The sequence below is a fragment of the Molossus molossus genome, unplaced genomic scaffold, assembly GCF_014108415.1.
Source record: "Molossus molossus isolate mMolMol1 unplaced genomic scaffold, mMolMol1.p scaffold_m16_p_2, whole genome shotgun sequence".
NCBI classification, from domain to species: domain Eukaryota; kingdom Metazoa; phylum Chordata; class Mammalia; order Chiroptera; family Molossidae; genus Molossus; species Molossus molossus.
This window is the reverse complement of record NW_023425355.1, coordinates 116,819,434-116,836,725: the sequence shown is the minus strand read 5'-3', so window position 1 is coordinate 116,836,725 and position 17,292 is coordinate 116,819,434. Positions and strand designations below refer to the sequence as shown.

The 17,292-nt window shown below is 38.6% G+C and overlaps 1 protein-coding gene across 5 annotated transcripts in view; it reads right to left on the bottom strand.

Annotated features, from left to right (window-relative positions):
* The window catches only part of RPGR (retinitis pigmentosa GTPase regulator), a 57,206-nt gene extending 50,028 nt beyond the window's left edge, over positions 1 to 7,178 (bottom strand). For 3 of the 5 annotated variants that reach the window (XM_036270936.1, XM_036270934.1, XM_036270937.1), the window contains exons 1-5: positions 6,986 to 7,178; positions 5,197 to 5,322; positions 4,670 to 4,762; positions 3,064 to 3,126; positions 923 to 1,081 (exon numbers count right to left, since the gene is read on the bottom strand). In XM_036270936.1, the coding sequence (XP_036126829.1) occupies positions 923 to 1,081; positions 3,064 to 3,126; positions 4,670 to 4,762; positions 5,197 to 5,322; positions 6,986 to 7,148 (604 nt within the window). In that variant the 5' untranslated portion in view covers positions 7,149 to 7,178. The remainder of the gene's footprint in view (positions 1 to 922; positions 1,082 to 3,063; positions 3,127 to 4,669; positions 4,763 to 5,196; positions 5,323 to 6,985) is intronic. The other 2 variants (XM_036270935.1, XM_036270938.1) reach the window with 1 other exon arrangement.
* Between the last annotated feature and the right edge of the window lie 10,114 nt (positions 7,179 to 17,292).

Genomic DNA, 17,292 nt, shown 5'->3' with positions numbered 1-17,292 from the left:
TCCCAGGTCAAAGTGCCTGGAAGACGTGGCTCTGAAAACACTGGGAAATGATGCTTTAAAGAAAGAAAAAATAAAATAAATGTATTTCCCTAACATTTTTTTACAATTTATATTTGAAAACATATAGTCCAGCTTAAGATAATCAAGAGATATATTAGTATACATAGCATCTCAAATACAACTTATTCCTTCTGATAAGTGATATGATATCAGGAAAAGCTAAACTAGGAAAACATTTTAGAAATAAATCATCAAGACTTATCTTTTGATTGATTTAAAAATTAATCTTTGAAGTGAGTCAATAAGTCAAATAAACAAACTGAACATAAGAACCAAAAGAAAGATGTCAAAGTGCTAACTGTACTGCAGACAGAACTGAAGGATGGGGCCTCAGAGTTGACTCTGGCTCTCCTGACAGCCAGAGAAACACCATAAGTTACAGAGTTCTCCAGACTGGGACAAAGAAGCACACCAGCAGCTTCTTCAATGAAACCAGGTTTATCCTGGCTCCACATTTTAAAGAAGTTCCTCATATATGCTTCTGATAGGGACACAGAGAGATACCATGACCATTACAAATTGTATTTTAACATATATCCAACAGACTTCTATGATGTTTCTAACCACAACTTCATTAAAGCTTAAGTATAATTTTTAGAATATCATAAAGATAAAATTTAAGAATATCACATGAGCTAAGAATTTAACTATTATGTTCAAAATATATGTTGACATCTAATTCTAAATAAGCATAAAATTATAACACATGTCATGGTTTAAAGTTCTATTTGAAATGCCTTCTGAAAACACATCATCAACGAAAGAAAATTAAACAGCAATGCTGTCATCAATTCATTGAGTTGGTATATCCTGGCCTAAAGGAAAGGGATGTGTACCAGCTTAAAATGGAAAAAAGTCTCACCAGTTAGTGCAGCTGAAGTGTTAGATCCAGCAGAGAGCTGTTTAAGCTGATGCTGGGATGTAAAAAACTCAATTAGATCAAAAGTGTGTCTATCTTCAGTATCACCAAGTCCTAGCTGGCCTTCATTATTTCCTCCAACTGCATATACTTTGCCTCCTTCTGCACATAGAAAAGAAAATATCAGTATACTACAGTCATCATCTTTATGAGACAGGCCAATATATACCAGCTATTTCCTCTATTAACAGTTAAAAGTGAAAACTGTTATTATCCTATAATTTGGTGCACAACTACATTTCATTGTTAAAAATGAAGGAAAACAAGCAAGGCTATACATCTTTGTGAGATTTTACAAATCATTCCAAAGTCCCAGTAGCAACTGAAATGCACAGAATGTGTGGAATGTATTTTCTTACTCATGCAGCCCTTTATTAACTCAGAGCAGAAGAGTAATTTCCAAATTACAGTCTAAAGCAAACTATTTTAAAAAGCTATGGTTCATTAATTTTAACTTCCATGCCCATTAAACTAAGATATAATAGGTAACAAATAAGTAAAATGAGGCAAATCCAAGAAGAATATAATTAGAAACATGAAAAGTCTATGTTGTATAATTTTTTTAATTTTATAGCTAACTAGAAAGGCAGTATATAGCTCTGTGTTTAGGAAGAAAGGACTCCAGAGCCATATTTCCTGGGTGCAAATTCTGGCTTGCCTCTTATCAGCTGTGTGACCTTAATCAAGCTGTACTTAACCTCTCTGTGTCTCCTTTTCCTCATCTGTAAAACATGGATAATAATAGTGCCTACTTCACTGAGCTGATATAAAGTTTAAATTAGTTAACATTTATAAAATTCTTAGAATAGCATCTGGCTCACTGGAAGCACTATAAATGTTTGTTAATTACTTTATTAAGAAATATATCATGCCTACATACTAAACATTACCATAAGCTCTGAAGTAATAAAGATTTTTTTTGAAACATGTACATATTAAAAATTAGTGATAGCCATCATAAAAATGCACATGAAGTTAAAGCCTCACTAAATAATAGGGGAAACTGAGGGCAAAACCAGCCTGAATCAGTAAAAATTAAAAATGAAATTTTTTTTTTTAAAAATGAAACCTAATTAAGGAAGCAAGGCTAGCTTTCAAATGGAACATACTACAAGGCCACATGGAATTGGACCACACAATTTACACATATGGAGTTAACAGAGTTGGTGAAATGCTTAGCATAGTTCAGAGAACCACATGAGTAAAAAGTTGAATAGTCACCAAAAGCTCCATGGATGAAGTAAGACTAATGCTGCATCTTAAAAGAATCTGAGGAAGAGAAAAGACATTTCAGCAAGGGAAAAGTCTGAATAGGGCAGAGAGGTGAGGAGGAGCCACAGTTGTGAGAATAGCCTAAAGACAGAAGCTGTGTGGAGGGGAAAGGAAGTAGTAAGGGCTGGATGGCCAGGGCCTAAATGTCTAATTGTTTCAGCAGCATTTGTTGAAAAGACTACCTTTGCTCTAATTGTGTTGGCACCTTTGTCAAACATTAGTTGGGCATGTATACGTGGATCTATTTCTGGATTCTATTCTGTTTCATTAATCTTTGTCTATCTTTTGGCTAATAGCACACTCTCTTGATTACTGAAGCTTTACAATAGGTCTTAAAATCAGATAGTGCTAGTCCTCCAGTTTTGTTCTTTTCAAAATTGTTTTGGCTATTCTAGGTCTTTTGTTTCTTCATATAAACTTAAGAAGCACCTTGTCAACTTCTAAACACACACACACAGCCTGTTTGGATTTTGATTGAAAGTGTGCTGATTCACATTAATAGGGGTTGATGTGAGGGTTGATGTGGCTGCCACTCACACTCAGAAAAGAAAAAGGAAGAGCAAGAACAGGAACAACCAGCCCCTGAGGTATGCACACAGATGAGGAGATGGTGCCCTTTGACATAGTCCAAGGAAACAATCTGCACATTTTCAAAGGCAAAAAAGTGTACTAACCACTTACATTTAAAAAATCCCAATCTTATTGTTGTTACCAAAGTATCACTTCTATTAATTTTACAAACTCACAAATATACTGGAACGAGACCTCGGTCCTCAAATTGGGCAGGAAGTCATACAGATTGAATACCATACCTGTTGCAACCAGGGTGTGGTTCCGTCCACAGGCAACAAGTTTCACCTTTTCAGATTTTAAAGCTAAAAATATGACAATTAATATATAAAATGATTATGAAAATGATAAATAATACAGGTCAAATGAAAAATAAGTGGTAGAACTGAGATTTAAATGCAGGTGTCTGACTGCAAGGTCGATGTTCTTAATTACTACACCAAAAGTTTTCAGAACTAGTTGTACATTAAAATAACCAGGGAAGCTCTGAGAAAAATACACCCCTGGATACTCTAAGTTAGCAGGTCTGAGCTAAGCCCTAGGCTTCTATATATTTTTAAAAACTCCACAGGTAAGTAATATGTGCTGAGATCCACTGCATTCTGTTATGGTGCCTCCATACCAACCTGATCTTTTACTTAATCTGCTATCACCATCAATCTCACCTATCTCACGCAATGAAACACTGTAAGTCCAATATTCATAGGCATACACCTTTGTTAAATTTCTTTATTCATTTATTTACACATTAACAAAAACCTTTATATAACATATCCTAAGAACTTAGCACAGTGTCTGCAAAGATCACTAAGACAGAGTCCCTGGTGTCAAAGATCTCATAGTCTAGACAATCCTGTTAGCTTGTCTATCAGATAAGATATTTAGAGTAAAAGTCATAGGCACTGTGAATACACCCAAGGGTTTAGTAGACAGTGCCCAATAAGTACTTTTTGACCAAGTGGAATACTTTAAAAGTTCAATAATACCACCTATAAATAGCAATGGATATGATAAATTACACTGAAATTTTGAGCTAAAATTCAAAATTTGGCTAGGAAGATAAAGAATGCTGCTCTTGCCCTGGCCGGTTTGGCTCAGCGGTTGGAGCGTTGGCCTGTGGACCAGAGAGTCCCGGTATCGGTTCCCGCTAGGGGCACATACCAAAAAAACAAAACAAAAACAAAACCAGAATGCTGCTCTTTTCACATCCCAAGGAATCTCCATGACCGTTCAAGTTTAGCTGATGTTCTGATGTTCTCAGGTTATCTATACCTAAACAGAAGCTTTCCATGTAATAGCAAAAAACTATGTGAAGAGATTATAAGCCCCTTATTTTCTGGGACAGTCCTGATTTAAAAATTTTGTCCTGTTCTTATAAGAAAATTAGTACTAATCAACTCCTAATCTCGATGTTTTGTTTAGTACATCTACTCACTAGATACGGCAGAGCAAAGTGTGTTTTATAAAACCAGCAACTACATAAAACCATGATGTCCTCAAATCTAACAAATGAGACAGAGCCCAAAATTCTAACATTATATTTTTTGTTCTCTCTATGTAGAATAGTAATATTTAAGTACATTTACAAACAGGGGGTAAAAAGAATCTTCAAGTGCAATACAGTAAAATCATTACTTCCTTTGTGGTACCTGGGTTTAAAATCAATGTGATTTTTAGACCCTAACATATCATAAAAATAAAGTTTAATGTCAATAATGCTCAAGTGCATATCAGAAACTAAAGAACTAAAGGCTTTTTTTTTATAATATAGTAAAGACTAGACTACACAATCAATATAAAAGCACTTTGGTTTGTTAAGTATGTAAAGTGATAAAAAAGACCCCAAACCTTTGACACACGTTGGCTTGCAAACAGCTGACTTTGATCCTAATCCTAACTGGCCCCAGTTGTTACTGCCAAACATGTAAAGTTTACTATTTCCTGGTGGAAAGGAAAGAAGAAATAATAAATGGAAGCATTTTCAATATAAAGTTATATGAGATGAAGTCATTGCAAATTAATAAAAATGCTACACTTAAAAAGTGTCACTGTTTTCCATACTGAAATAGGTTACCTTGTCCACATACATATAGCCAGATTCTGTTAAATGTAAAAGAGTTTCTAAGATTACATCATAATAGTATTTTTTATTATATAGATATATTAAAATGAATTTATTGCAAGAATGTTGTGTGTATTGAAAATTATATTTCAATATACTAAGGGAACTTTAAAAGACTCAGTTGATGAGTCAATTTGTCAAGAATTATCTGGCAAAATAAAATAAAAAAAAACGTTCTATATTATTTTCAATATATACAAAATACTATAATATTTAGGATTTTAATATTAATATTTAGGATTTTAATACTAACCGGTAATAACAGCAGTATGTTCATCTCCACATGCAAGATATGTAGGTATACCATTTTTAAACCAGAATTTACTGGGAATATTTTCAGCAAATTTAGTTTTTCCAAATGTAAACACAGCACCCGAATCTGCAAATATATGAATTTCTATATTACAACTTTTTCTATGTTGCATGTTACTAAAATAGTTTTTCAGTAATTTATTCAGATTCTGTGTCTTATGACAACTTTGCCTCTGCTACAGCACTGTTTACATCCTCCTTCCTCCACCTTAATTCAGTCTTACTCCTCACTCAGACTTCATTGTAATTTTATTTATGAAATATACTAAATTAAGTATGTATTACTCATTTACTGGTATAAAGTAAAATAGATACTATCACAAGGAGGGCAGTCCTCCATTACGAATAGTCCTGCTGTTACTAGGTGAACCTACTCACTCTGGTTAACATCTCATAATCTAGCCCTTGACTGAGGGCTTTTCTCCACACACAGAAACAGAACAGTACTAAGTTTCATGATTAGTACCACCAGGATGCAGGATGTTTGATCCAATACCTTTTTGGAGAATAAAACCCCTACCGGTTACCAATAATCATTAAATACACACCCCCCCCAAACAAGAGGCCAGATCCAGCTTTTGAGGAAATCTCAAGGATGATCACACAAAGAAACTAATGGGTACCAGAAAGGGAAACATAGTGAACATAAGTATTAATAATAAGTATTAATGCACAAGAGACTAGACACATGTAAAACCTTTTGAAAGCAATTAGGAGGCATTATCATTTCTAACTGATAACTAAGATGTGGTAGGCAAGGATCTAGAAACAGGCTCTGGGTTTACCTAGAATGAATAATTTTAACTTTTATTCCTGCTCTGGCTCCCTGGGAAACGTTCCCAGAAACCCTCACTCCAAGTCAGGGTTTGGTGGCTCTGCTCTGGTGCCCTGGCCATCTACTGTCAAACAGTATAGGTATTGTCATTTTGTTTATTTTCTTGTAGCCCTCACTAAGCTGTGAACCCCAAGAGGACAGGAATCTAATTATATTAGAATTAAAAGCATGGCAGGAAACGCAGTATTTATTTCAGTGAATGCATGATTCTACTTTAATCCACTGCTTGTGTTCCAGTTGTTGGTTGTGACTAATTAGTGGGTCAGAAAATCAGTTTAGTGGGTTACGATTAGCATTTTTAAAGGTGTAGAAAAGGTCTGAGTGCATCCCAAGTGGTTAAAGTACTGCTCTTCATTAAATGTCTATTTCTGTTATACAGCATCTACGGGGTCACGTACGTATGCTGTCAAAACGTCAAATGTATTTTAAGTCTCAGGGGGAAAAGTCTTTCAAAAATACACCACTCTCTAAGGGTTTCCTCTTCACCCCCTTTCTTTAAGTCGTTTTTCCACCCTTTAATCTCGCGCCCCCTCATCACCAGCTCTGTGGGGTATTTAGTACATAACTGGATCCTGGGGGTCCTAGAAAGGGGTACTTTGGGAAGTTAAAAGGCGGTAAAAACTGCCCTTAACTTCGAGGAACTGACAGACAGTTTATTTTTAAAAGAACAAAAAAGACAAACACCCCTTTATCCGTTGTTCGCCCTCAGGTCCCTCCCTTCCGTTCCTCCATCCTCAGCCGGTCGAGGGGGCGCGGCTACAGCTCGGGCCCACGTCGGGCGGCCGCAGCCCAGGACTGTCCCCCGACGGGGCAGGCCCAGAGGCGGGGCCTAGCCGCCCGCCCTCCCGCGAACCCTCCCTCTGGGCCCGCCGCCACTACCGCTGAGGAGACTCACCGGGCACTATCTCCTCAGGTTCCCCCATGCCGAGAGCGATCCGGGGAATCCGTGCCTGGCCCGGGAAGATGGCGGGGGCGACTCGGTTGGGCCTAATGTAGTACCCCGACCGGGACCGGGGCCGCGGAAGCCCCTCGGGCTTCCATGGCGACACTCTGGGCATCTGAGCCTACCGCGTTCCCGGAAGTCAACAAACAGCTACCTAGGGCAACCGAGGAGGAGCGTTAAGGCGCAAGGCGGGGCGGAGCGGGGCGGAGCGGTGCGAGGCGGCGCGGGGCGGTGCGAGGCGGCGCGGGGCGGTGCGAGGCGGCAGGAGGCGGCGCGGGGCGGGGTGGGGCGGGGCGAGGCGGGCAACCGGTGGCGCGCAGGCGCAGATGCAACGGCTTGTCGGAAGAGCCCGCGCGCCCTCTGGTGGCCCAGAGGGGAGGGGCGGCCACGCCGCGCAGTGATATCTGGGAGTGCTCAGCCCGCTCAACTCTGGTAGAGGTACAGGCCTTCAAGGACCCTGTCATGACAGTGAGAAACGTCACAAATATCACCTGCTCTCATTCGAGCTCTGTGACACAGGCAGGCGTCGACGCACAACTGTAATAATATCAGTAATGGCGACCATTTCTAATTAAATGAGATAGGCACACTGATAAACATCTTAAATCGCATTTGTATCCCCAGCATATAAACCAAAACCAGGCATTTTTAATGCTCATTAAATCTTTATTGAATGAGTCAGCCCTACTACAGCCCTGTATCGTAGTCAACTGTCCACCCTGTTGACAGATGTGAAGATTGTACAATGGGAGAGCTGGAGTCCAGTTTAGCCAGTCCAGCCTGTACGCTGAATGGCCCCATTGTGTTCTCCCACAGAAAGCTGAGGTGTACGGTCCGTGGCAAGAACAGGTTCAAAGAGATTTCAGCAACAGCAGAACATCATTGCTCTAGAATTTGCCCAGAGAGGTTATATTTTTCTTCAGTCAACCCTTAGTTTCCCGCATATCAACACTTGGCCATAATAAAACAGAGGCAGAAAGCTGTCTTCCAGGATGAGTGGATTTATGTACATGTGGTAGTTGTGGGCATGGGCTCTAGAATTAGACAAAGTTGGGTTCAAGGATTCCTGAATTCCTGTGTGTACTAAAGTGTGTTACTAAATTTTTATTTTTTATCCTCACCCGAGGACATTTTTCCATTTTTTGGTCAGATAGAGTGTGTGTGTGTGGGGGGGGGGGGGGCAGAGAGAGAAACATCAACGTGAAAGGAACACATTGAGTGGCTGCCTCCCGCACGACCAAACCAGGGCCAGGGAAAAACTGCAACCGAGGTACGTGCGCTTAATGGGAACCGAACCCAGTCTCTCTGGACTGCAGGCAAAAGCTCTAACCGCTGAACCATACCGGCCAGGGCTGTTACTAAATTTTTAAAGGGAGTTTACATTAAAATCGGGAGGGGAGATTAAACTATCCAATATACAAATAATCACTTACTTAAAGCAAAGTGGGAATTACTATGAAAGTGTTTGACAAGGAGCATTGACCTAGTGTGAGAGGTTAAGAAAAGCTTATCTGAAGGAAGGACTTTAAATGTAAAACTGAATCAGAAGAAGCTGGGAAGTTTGAGAGAGCTCTGGGCAGAGAGTAAACCAGTAAACCTAAACCACATGCAAAGGCTTATAAGGAGCTTGGCTCTTTCCAGGATGTCAAATAGGTGATACTGGCTCAGGGCAAGGTGGCAGGGTTTTGGACCTTTTAAGAATCTGAGATTTTATTCTAAGGACAATTGGATCAGTTGTGTGCATTCCTTGAATCATTCTGCCTGGCCGCTTTGTGAAGAATAAATTGGAGCAGGGAGTAGGGTTCAGAGGCTATTGCAGAAATTCAGATAAGCAATCACACTGGCTTGGAAAATGGAGCATTGGCACTAGAGAGAAGCAGGCAGATTTGAAAATATTTTAGGATGTAGATTCAACAGGAAATGGGATTTGACCATTGACTACTAGGCAGGGCAGGACTACCAAATAGAAGCAACAGCAAAGAAGGGCCCTAAATTATTTTGCAAAGTATTGGATAGTCTTTTTTAAAGCATCATTGTAGTCACAATGGGAAAATCAGAATTCTAAAGACTTACTTCAGTTAAGATATACTTTAATTTGTTTTTTATTTCAAAATATAGTTATGCACATTTTGGTGCCGAGCACTTGGGAAGGTAATGATGCAACCTTACTCCACTCCCAGGTTTAAAAAATAAGCAGACAGGGGGAGGGTGGTGCCCCCTGAATTTACTGAGATGGCGAACACTGAGGAAGGAGCAGGAGGGATTGGAGTTAGGTAGTTCAGGCAGGGAGAACATGACAGTTCATGGAATCAAAGTGGAGGTTCTACGCTGAGCAGGCGATTGAGCAAAAGCTCCAGATGGAGGCACCATTTTGGCAGATGCCTGGGTCTAGGTGGTGATAGCAGCCTTGGAAAATACTGGTAGGTGAATGACAGCAAAGCAACTGAGATTGAGAAGAAAAATAAGGTTAGAATGTGATGTTCCGAAGGCCCAAATTTAAATGCCCAACAACAGACACTGAACCGGTAATGGAGATAGTGTGACGACAGAGGGACAGCATACAGAATAGGGTTTCAACAATGAGGCTGTGGTCCATTGTACTGAGTGATACTGAGATATCAAGTAAGGTGAAAACTAAATGCCCCCTGAATTTAGAAATACGGAGATCATTAGTGGTGGTGAAAAGAGCTGTTTGATAGAGTGCTGGAGGAGGAAACAATATTGGAGTAGTCAGAGTGGGAGAAGCTGAGAGAAAGAAGAGAGGGTGAACTTTTTGGAAACAGAAGATGGAGATGGTCTAGGAGAGAACGGGAGATAGTAATTGGAGGAGGAAGGTAAGGGGATGGAAAACTTCTGTTAACTTGGAAAGACTTGAGAACATTGAGAGGTAAACTGAATAGATGGGGAGAAAGCACAGATTCAAGACAGAAATAATCAATATAGTAAGAGAGGAAGAGATGGCATCCAGACTTATGTGGAAGGGTTGGCCTTAGCCAGAAGGAGAAACACTACTTTTAGCATAACGAGTAAAAGAAGGAAGTCTCCTTTCACAATATGCTATATATATTGATATGTATGATATAGATTTATATCATATATATCATATAATATATGATTATATTATTGTCTATCTCAGATGGTTGTTGTGAGATACTAGGTAACATGTAGAATTTACAGCTGGGTGCTTGCAATAGAGTACTCTCAACAGTATTAGCTATTACTAATAAGACAGAGTTGTCTACATTTATTGTATTTGTCAGCAAAACCCAGGCTATGCTGCAATGCAAACAACACCCCAATCTCAGTACTTAACACCAACAGAAAGTGTCTTTCTCACTTATGCTATATGTCCAATATGGGACAGCAAGGGGTTCTGCTCCACCTGGTCCCTCAGGAGCCCAGGCTACGGATAGAGGTTCAGCCATCTGGTAGCTCACATCATCACATATGGTACCATATGTGATTCCAACCTCTTTGGTTGCTGTAACAGGGCAAGAGAGAGAGGGAGCAGGATATTCAATGTCTCAGGCCAGAGGTAACACATGTCACTTTCTCAACAACCCATTGGCCAGATCCAGTCTTCTGTGTCCCTTTGTACTGCAGGGAGGCTGGGAAATGTGGGAGTGCCCATGACATTCAGTGAGTAGTAAATACTTCTGCCACGATCCCTGTAGCCAAACGGTTTCAGCCTGTGGAGTCACCTGCCTTGTGTTGGAGAAGACAGAGAGTTCAAAGGGGTATAATTGTATGACTCATTTGATGCCCCTTTCATACATGGCCAACTGCTAATATACTTCTCAGGAAATCATATTGATATACAGAAGTCACCACCCACTTGACAACATGTACAACTCTTAGCAATTTCCCCTATTAATTCCAGTTGTTATTCATTTCTGGAGCATTTTGTATCAACTAAAAATAGAGGCATGTATGAACAAGCAAGACATTTGATGGATTATGTTTTTCAGCTGAACTAGTTCCTTTTTTTGATAGTAATCAACAAAATTTCCAAGTATTTTGAGTTGCATTACAATGCAGCTGTCATCACTGTTTATTTCTGTATTTGGAATCAGATAAACAGGTGTGCCTCCTCTTTGAAAACTCTAGTATGAAGTCCCATAAGCGTCCAAATTTACAAATTAGATACTAATGGCTTCTTTTATTTCTGAATTTTAGTGGTGCAGTTCCAGAATACATGAACTAAGAATGCACAAATCCAAAGCCAGGGAGTTTTATTTTAAAAAAAATATATTTTCTTCCAGCCTATGGCTTGCCTTCTTCAAACTTTAAAGAAGAGAAAAGGGACAAAAATAAAAAGAACCCAGCCAAAAACAAAAACAAAAACAAAAAACAATGAACAAAAATAGGGAGTTTGTACAAAAAATCCAATTTTAAACATTTGAAAAGATAATTAACTCTACTATTAAAAGTGAAAATAAAACAATAAAATTTATTTATTTATTTTGCCTATTAGATTGGCAAGGATTAAAAAGACTGCCCAGTCTAGTTAGCAGGAGACACAAACACATTTATTCACAGTTCATGGGAATTTAAAAAGGAACATCGTGCCCTGGCCAGTTTGGCTCAGCGGTTGGAGCGTCGGCCTGCGGACCAGAGAGTCCCAGGTTCTAGGGGCACATACCAAGAAAAATAAAAATAAATAAATAAATAAATAAAAGGCACATCCTTTTGAAAAGACAATTTGGCATTATAAATTATCTAAATTTTTAACTGAATTTATTGGGGTGACATTGGTTCACAAAGCCATACAGGTTTTCAGAGTACAACTCAACAAAACATCATCTGCACACTTCACTGTGTACCCATTGCCCCAAAGCAAAGTCTCTTTCTATCTTCATTAATCCTCACTTTGCCCACCACCACCCACCCCTACTGGCTTTTCCCTCTAAAGGCATATAATTCTTACTCATAATCACTTGTATAAATAAATTCTTCCAGAATGTTTTTCTACAGAAGTATACTAATTTTCACCAAAAATATGTTTATTGCACCAGTTTGTTAGACTGAAAAAAATTTTAAAACACCTAAGTGACTTCAGTAAGCTAATGAATAAGTAAATGATTGGACTTCCATACAATGGAATATGATGCAACCATGAAAATCAGTGTTACAGTTTTATGTGTACTTATATGGAAAGATATCTAAAATCAAAGTTTAATTGATTAAAAAAATTGCAAAATCATATGCAAAGTATTATCCCATTTCATAAAAAGTAAATTAACATATATAGATAGGTGTGCTATACTATTTAATAATAATTCCCTCTGGGGTGTGGAATGTGAAGGGCCTCCTAATTTCTAAGTCATTCATATCTGTATGGTTTTAATATTTTACAATGAACACAATTTGCTTTTTATTTTATATTTGTATTTTCTTTTCTTTCTTTTTTCTTAAATTTTTTAATTTAATTAATTTATTTATTTTTGTTACAGATGTTTCTCCTTTTTCCCCCACTGATACCCCCTCCCCCACCCTCCCCGCCCTGTCCCCAGTTTTGTTGTCCATGTCCATTGTTCATGCATACATGTATATAAGTTCTGTGGTTTATCTCTACCCCCCCACCCCGTCTTCTGGGGATTGTCAATCTGTACCCCACTTCCACGTCTCTTGGACTACCCCGTTCCTCAGACTGTTATGTTTATTATATTTCACAAATAAGTGAGATCATGTGATATTTGTCTTTCTCTGATTGGCTTGTTTCACTTAGGATGATACTCTCCATTTGACCCAGTGATACCACTTCTAGGAATATACCCTAAGAAGCCTGAAACACCAATCAGAAAGAATATATGTACCCCCATATTTGTAGCAGCACTATTTACAATAGCTAAGATCTGGAAACAGCCCAAATGTCCATCAGTAGACAAATGGATAAAAAAGCTGTGGTACATATACTCAATGGAGTACTATGCAGCTGTAAGAAGAAAGATCTCTTATCCTTTGAGATGACATGGAGGGACCTGGAGAGTATTATCCTAAGCAAAACAATTTGCTTTTTTAATCAAAACAAGAAATGTAAAATAATAAACCAAAAAATTAGTAGAAGCTGACAATCATAACAGCTAATATTTAATGAGCATTTACTATGTGGCAGGCAAAAATTTAAGTAATTTATATACATTAACTTACTGAATCATCACAAAATTCTTTGGGGTATATTTTATTGAGTGTCCCATTTTTACAGATGAAGACACTGAGGTACAGAGCGGTTAAGTAACTTGCTCAAGGTCAAACAGTTATTAAGGTGGAGTCCAGATTTGAACCCATGTCTGTCTGACTGCAGAACCCTAACTCTTAGGATTATCTCATCTACCTATTAAGGAAAAAATAAAAATATTTTAGGAAGGAAAAATGTTAGAAGATCCTAGTTCATACTAGGCAAGAACAAACTGGCTAGCCATTGATTACTGCACATATTTTAAGTACAGAGTTGTAATGATTGTGTCTCTTTATGAGTTTTATTGTATACCAGATATCTGATCGAAGCCTTTTACCTACATTATCCTTTTAAATATATGTTCAGAAAGATCTAGCTTCAAAACATATTTGCAAACTCATCATGCCTCCTCACCTATACTATTACCTCCTGTTCCAAAACACCTTTACCTTTTACCTACACTACTTCCACCACTTCTTAATTGGTGGCCTTGCTTCCACCCTAACAGTATTCACAACCCAGGAGTCAGAATGATCCTTTTAAGGATATGCTATGCCTTCCCCTTTGTCAAGCCCCTCCAATGGTTCCCTGCTGACTCAAAAAAGCCAAAGTCCAAACAATGGCCTACAAGACCATGCATCACCTAGCTCTACACCTCACTAAGCTCATCTCCCTCACCAAACCTGCAGGCAAGGAATTATTAAATCACTTTACAGATATTAATGATCTGTGACTCTATTAGTAAATATTGAGCCAGTACTCAAACCTAGTTTTAATTGACACTGATGATTGGATTTTCTACATTACACAATGCTCTAATAAAATGGTTATTTTTGCAGTAATGTGAGCATATTTTTCCTGGATATAACCTAGACATTTCCTCTTCTTTGGACAGTAAATTCATCTAGCATTGCTGAAATTGCTGACAATGTGCTTTGCTGCTTCTTTTGAAACAGGCTCCGGAGCTTGGGGTTTGTTCTTGTTAAAAGTCACAGAAGTGAAAATCCTTAATCTTTGCATTTGTATTAGGTTTTAGAAAATAGATTTATTTTTAATAATAATTTGAAACTGAAATAGATGAAACATGTAAAATATTTTCAAGAAGAAAAATATCTTTAGCAGTGACAAATAAAGGGGGACTATAAAGAAATGTATCTGATGATCTCGGGTAGCTCACACACTATCTCAGGAGACAATTCCAAAACAAGAGTTCTGGGGGGTTGGGGAGATGGGCGAAAAAGGTGAAGGGGAGTAAGAAGTACAAACTTCCCAGTTATAAAATGAATAAGTCATGAGGATATAATGTACAGTATAGGGAAAAGAATCAATAGTATTGTAATAACTTTGTGTGGTAACAGATGACTACTAGACTTGTTATGGTGATGACATTGTAAGGTATATAAATGCCAAATCACTGTGTTGCACACCTGAAACTGATATAATATTGTATGTCAGCTATACTTTAAAAATAATAAATTTAATAAAGAAGAGTTTTGAGGGGTCGATGGCAGGATTTGTATGACTACATAATTCCCGAGTGACTATTTTAAAGGATCATGTAATGTGATGATAATGGCTTAGATAATTATACTAATATTATGCACCACATATTGGTCTAAACACTCTATTTATTTAGTTATTTAAATTTGCATATTACAGAAGAGAAAACTGAAGTACAGAGAGGTTAAGTTACCCAGGGTCTCTCAGCTAAAATGTGGTAGTGCTGAGGTTTGAGCACATGCAACATGGTTCTAGAATCCCAGCTCTTAACAACTGCACTATATTGCCTCTTGAAAGAGCACAGGGCAGTGGGCTTCAAGCTTTTTAGATTATACATCCTCATTCATAACAAACCAGAAACCAGAAGACCTGAGAGCTCATTGATGTGGCCCATGAAATCAATCTTTCTGGGTACATATCTAGTACTTGAAGCTATAGCTGAGAAGACTGAGGAATGAGGCTCAGAAAAAAATAAAGGCAGAGATCAAGGAAAGCTATGAAGCAATACATGTGTATTTACATATTTGTATGCATATACTGCTGTACTAATATGTTTATATTTTAAAACATATACAAAAAGATTTTAAATGACGAGATAAAAAATAAACATAACTAAAAGTTCTAATATTTGCTTGGCTTCACCAAGATGGATGTCTTGAGCATTCCCTGGAGAACACACACCTCAATTTAGAAAATAGGCCTTGGGTAGCATGGTTTTGAATTCTGGATTTATCACTTATTACATGAGTAATCTCAGCAACTTGCTTACTCTGCCCTTGATTCCTCATCTGTTAAATCAGGATAATAACTCCCAATTCACAGGATTGTGTGGTTTTAATGAGATGATGTGTACAAAATCTGTAGGGCCTGGCTTTCAGTAAGCTCTTTACATGTTACTTTCCCTTATAATTTTAGTTCCCAATATTTGTTTTATAGTCTGTGTGTTTAAAAGTGTATTACTTTGTACATACGCATGTAACAATGCTGGAGGCAGCCCTGTAGTTAGACTTGGTGCATCTAGATGGAGCCAGATCAATAGCTTTCTCATTCTCTAGCATTCTAGCATACCATGGTGCAAATGTGTCTCTCTGACAGCAGAAAACAACAACAACAAAAACTGTGGAGGAGACGTGGAAAAACCTATGTGCATTTTATTTTGTGCAAAATACCATATGAGTTGGGAGAGAGTGAAGGCAGACTTAATGAATGTTCAGACACTTAAAAATAAATGGCTCAACTGTTCAGTAATTGTATGTCTGTGAACAGAAGCTCCCTGTTATATCAGCTAGTGTTGTAGCTCACTGTCCTTAGAATCCAACTTGTCTTTAAGCTGCCCTAATTAACAACCTCAGAGACAACAAGATGAACAATGGGGAATGTTATAGAGGGCTTTAGCCCCATAAAAATTAACTAGAGTTTGACCTTCACTGGGAATTTGAAAAGCGACATCCTTCAAGAAAAGGGAGGACACAAACGGCCCCAAGGCCAGAGTGTCCTGCATGCTCTGTAAAGAAACTGATAGGGAGAAACTGAAGCTCCCTTTACCCCATAAAACTGTAACTGTTCAACATGTGTGTATTGCACCTGACTGACTGCTGATATCTGTCTCGAATTTGTTAGTTTTTAAAACTTGGATAATGGAATGAATAGCAGGACAGATGTATGCTGACCCAGTTCACCCAGTTCCCTTTCGCCTCAGCTCCCTCCCCCCTCCGTTCCCTCCTGCTTATCGCTAACTGCCTCCGCTTCTGTACAAGCAGCTTGCTTGCTCTGCTAAACTCTTGAGTGACCCCGGCCCTATATAAGCAACCCTCCCCCTGAGCTCGGGGCTGCAGTTCTCCTCTGTGTAGGTTGGCTGCAGTCCCTGCGCAGGTAATAAAACATCCCCAAAAACTGAAAAATGGAGTCTGAGTGTGGTCGATCTCCTGGGTTACAACACTAGTAGCCATTGCCCTTTTGTGATTGACAATCAGGCTTGAAGACTCTCTGAGTGGATTTTGAGCTATTTTTTTATGTGCCGTCCCATGGGTGACATTTTCCTAACAGGGTCTCTTGGCTGCATTCAGTGTTATTTATTACCATTCACTGATAATTTCACCTTTGATCCCAACTCTGGGATTTTGTTTCTTCTTTCTCCTCCTCTTATAATGCTAAACTTGTTGGGGTTCTTTGGTACAAAGTTAACCAGAAAATAAAAGCACTTGAAAGCATATCAGTAAATTTTTTGACAAAAAGATGACATCTTCCTATTAGGATAATTTGAAAAGGGTTTACTTACAAAAGAACTAATTTCAAAGGGTTGGAAGGGAATTGGGACAGCCACAAGGCATAGTGCAAGGACCCAGGATAAATAACAGTGGAGCAGCTACTATCCTTTGGCCTAAAGAGATAAAGGGATGGAGAGTTTATTAGACCACAGAAGGGGAGAGAGATGTGCAGGGTAAGCCACCTTGAGAGGAACAGTGAATTTCTCTTGAGCAACAGCCTACCCAAGGTAATTTCATGGTAAACCATTAGAATAAATATTCTGACTTCACTCTATTCCCTCCCTTCATTTTTTCAGCTGGGGTTCCAATAGCCA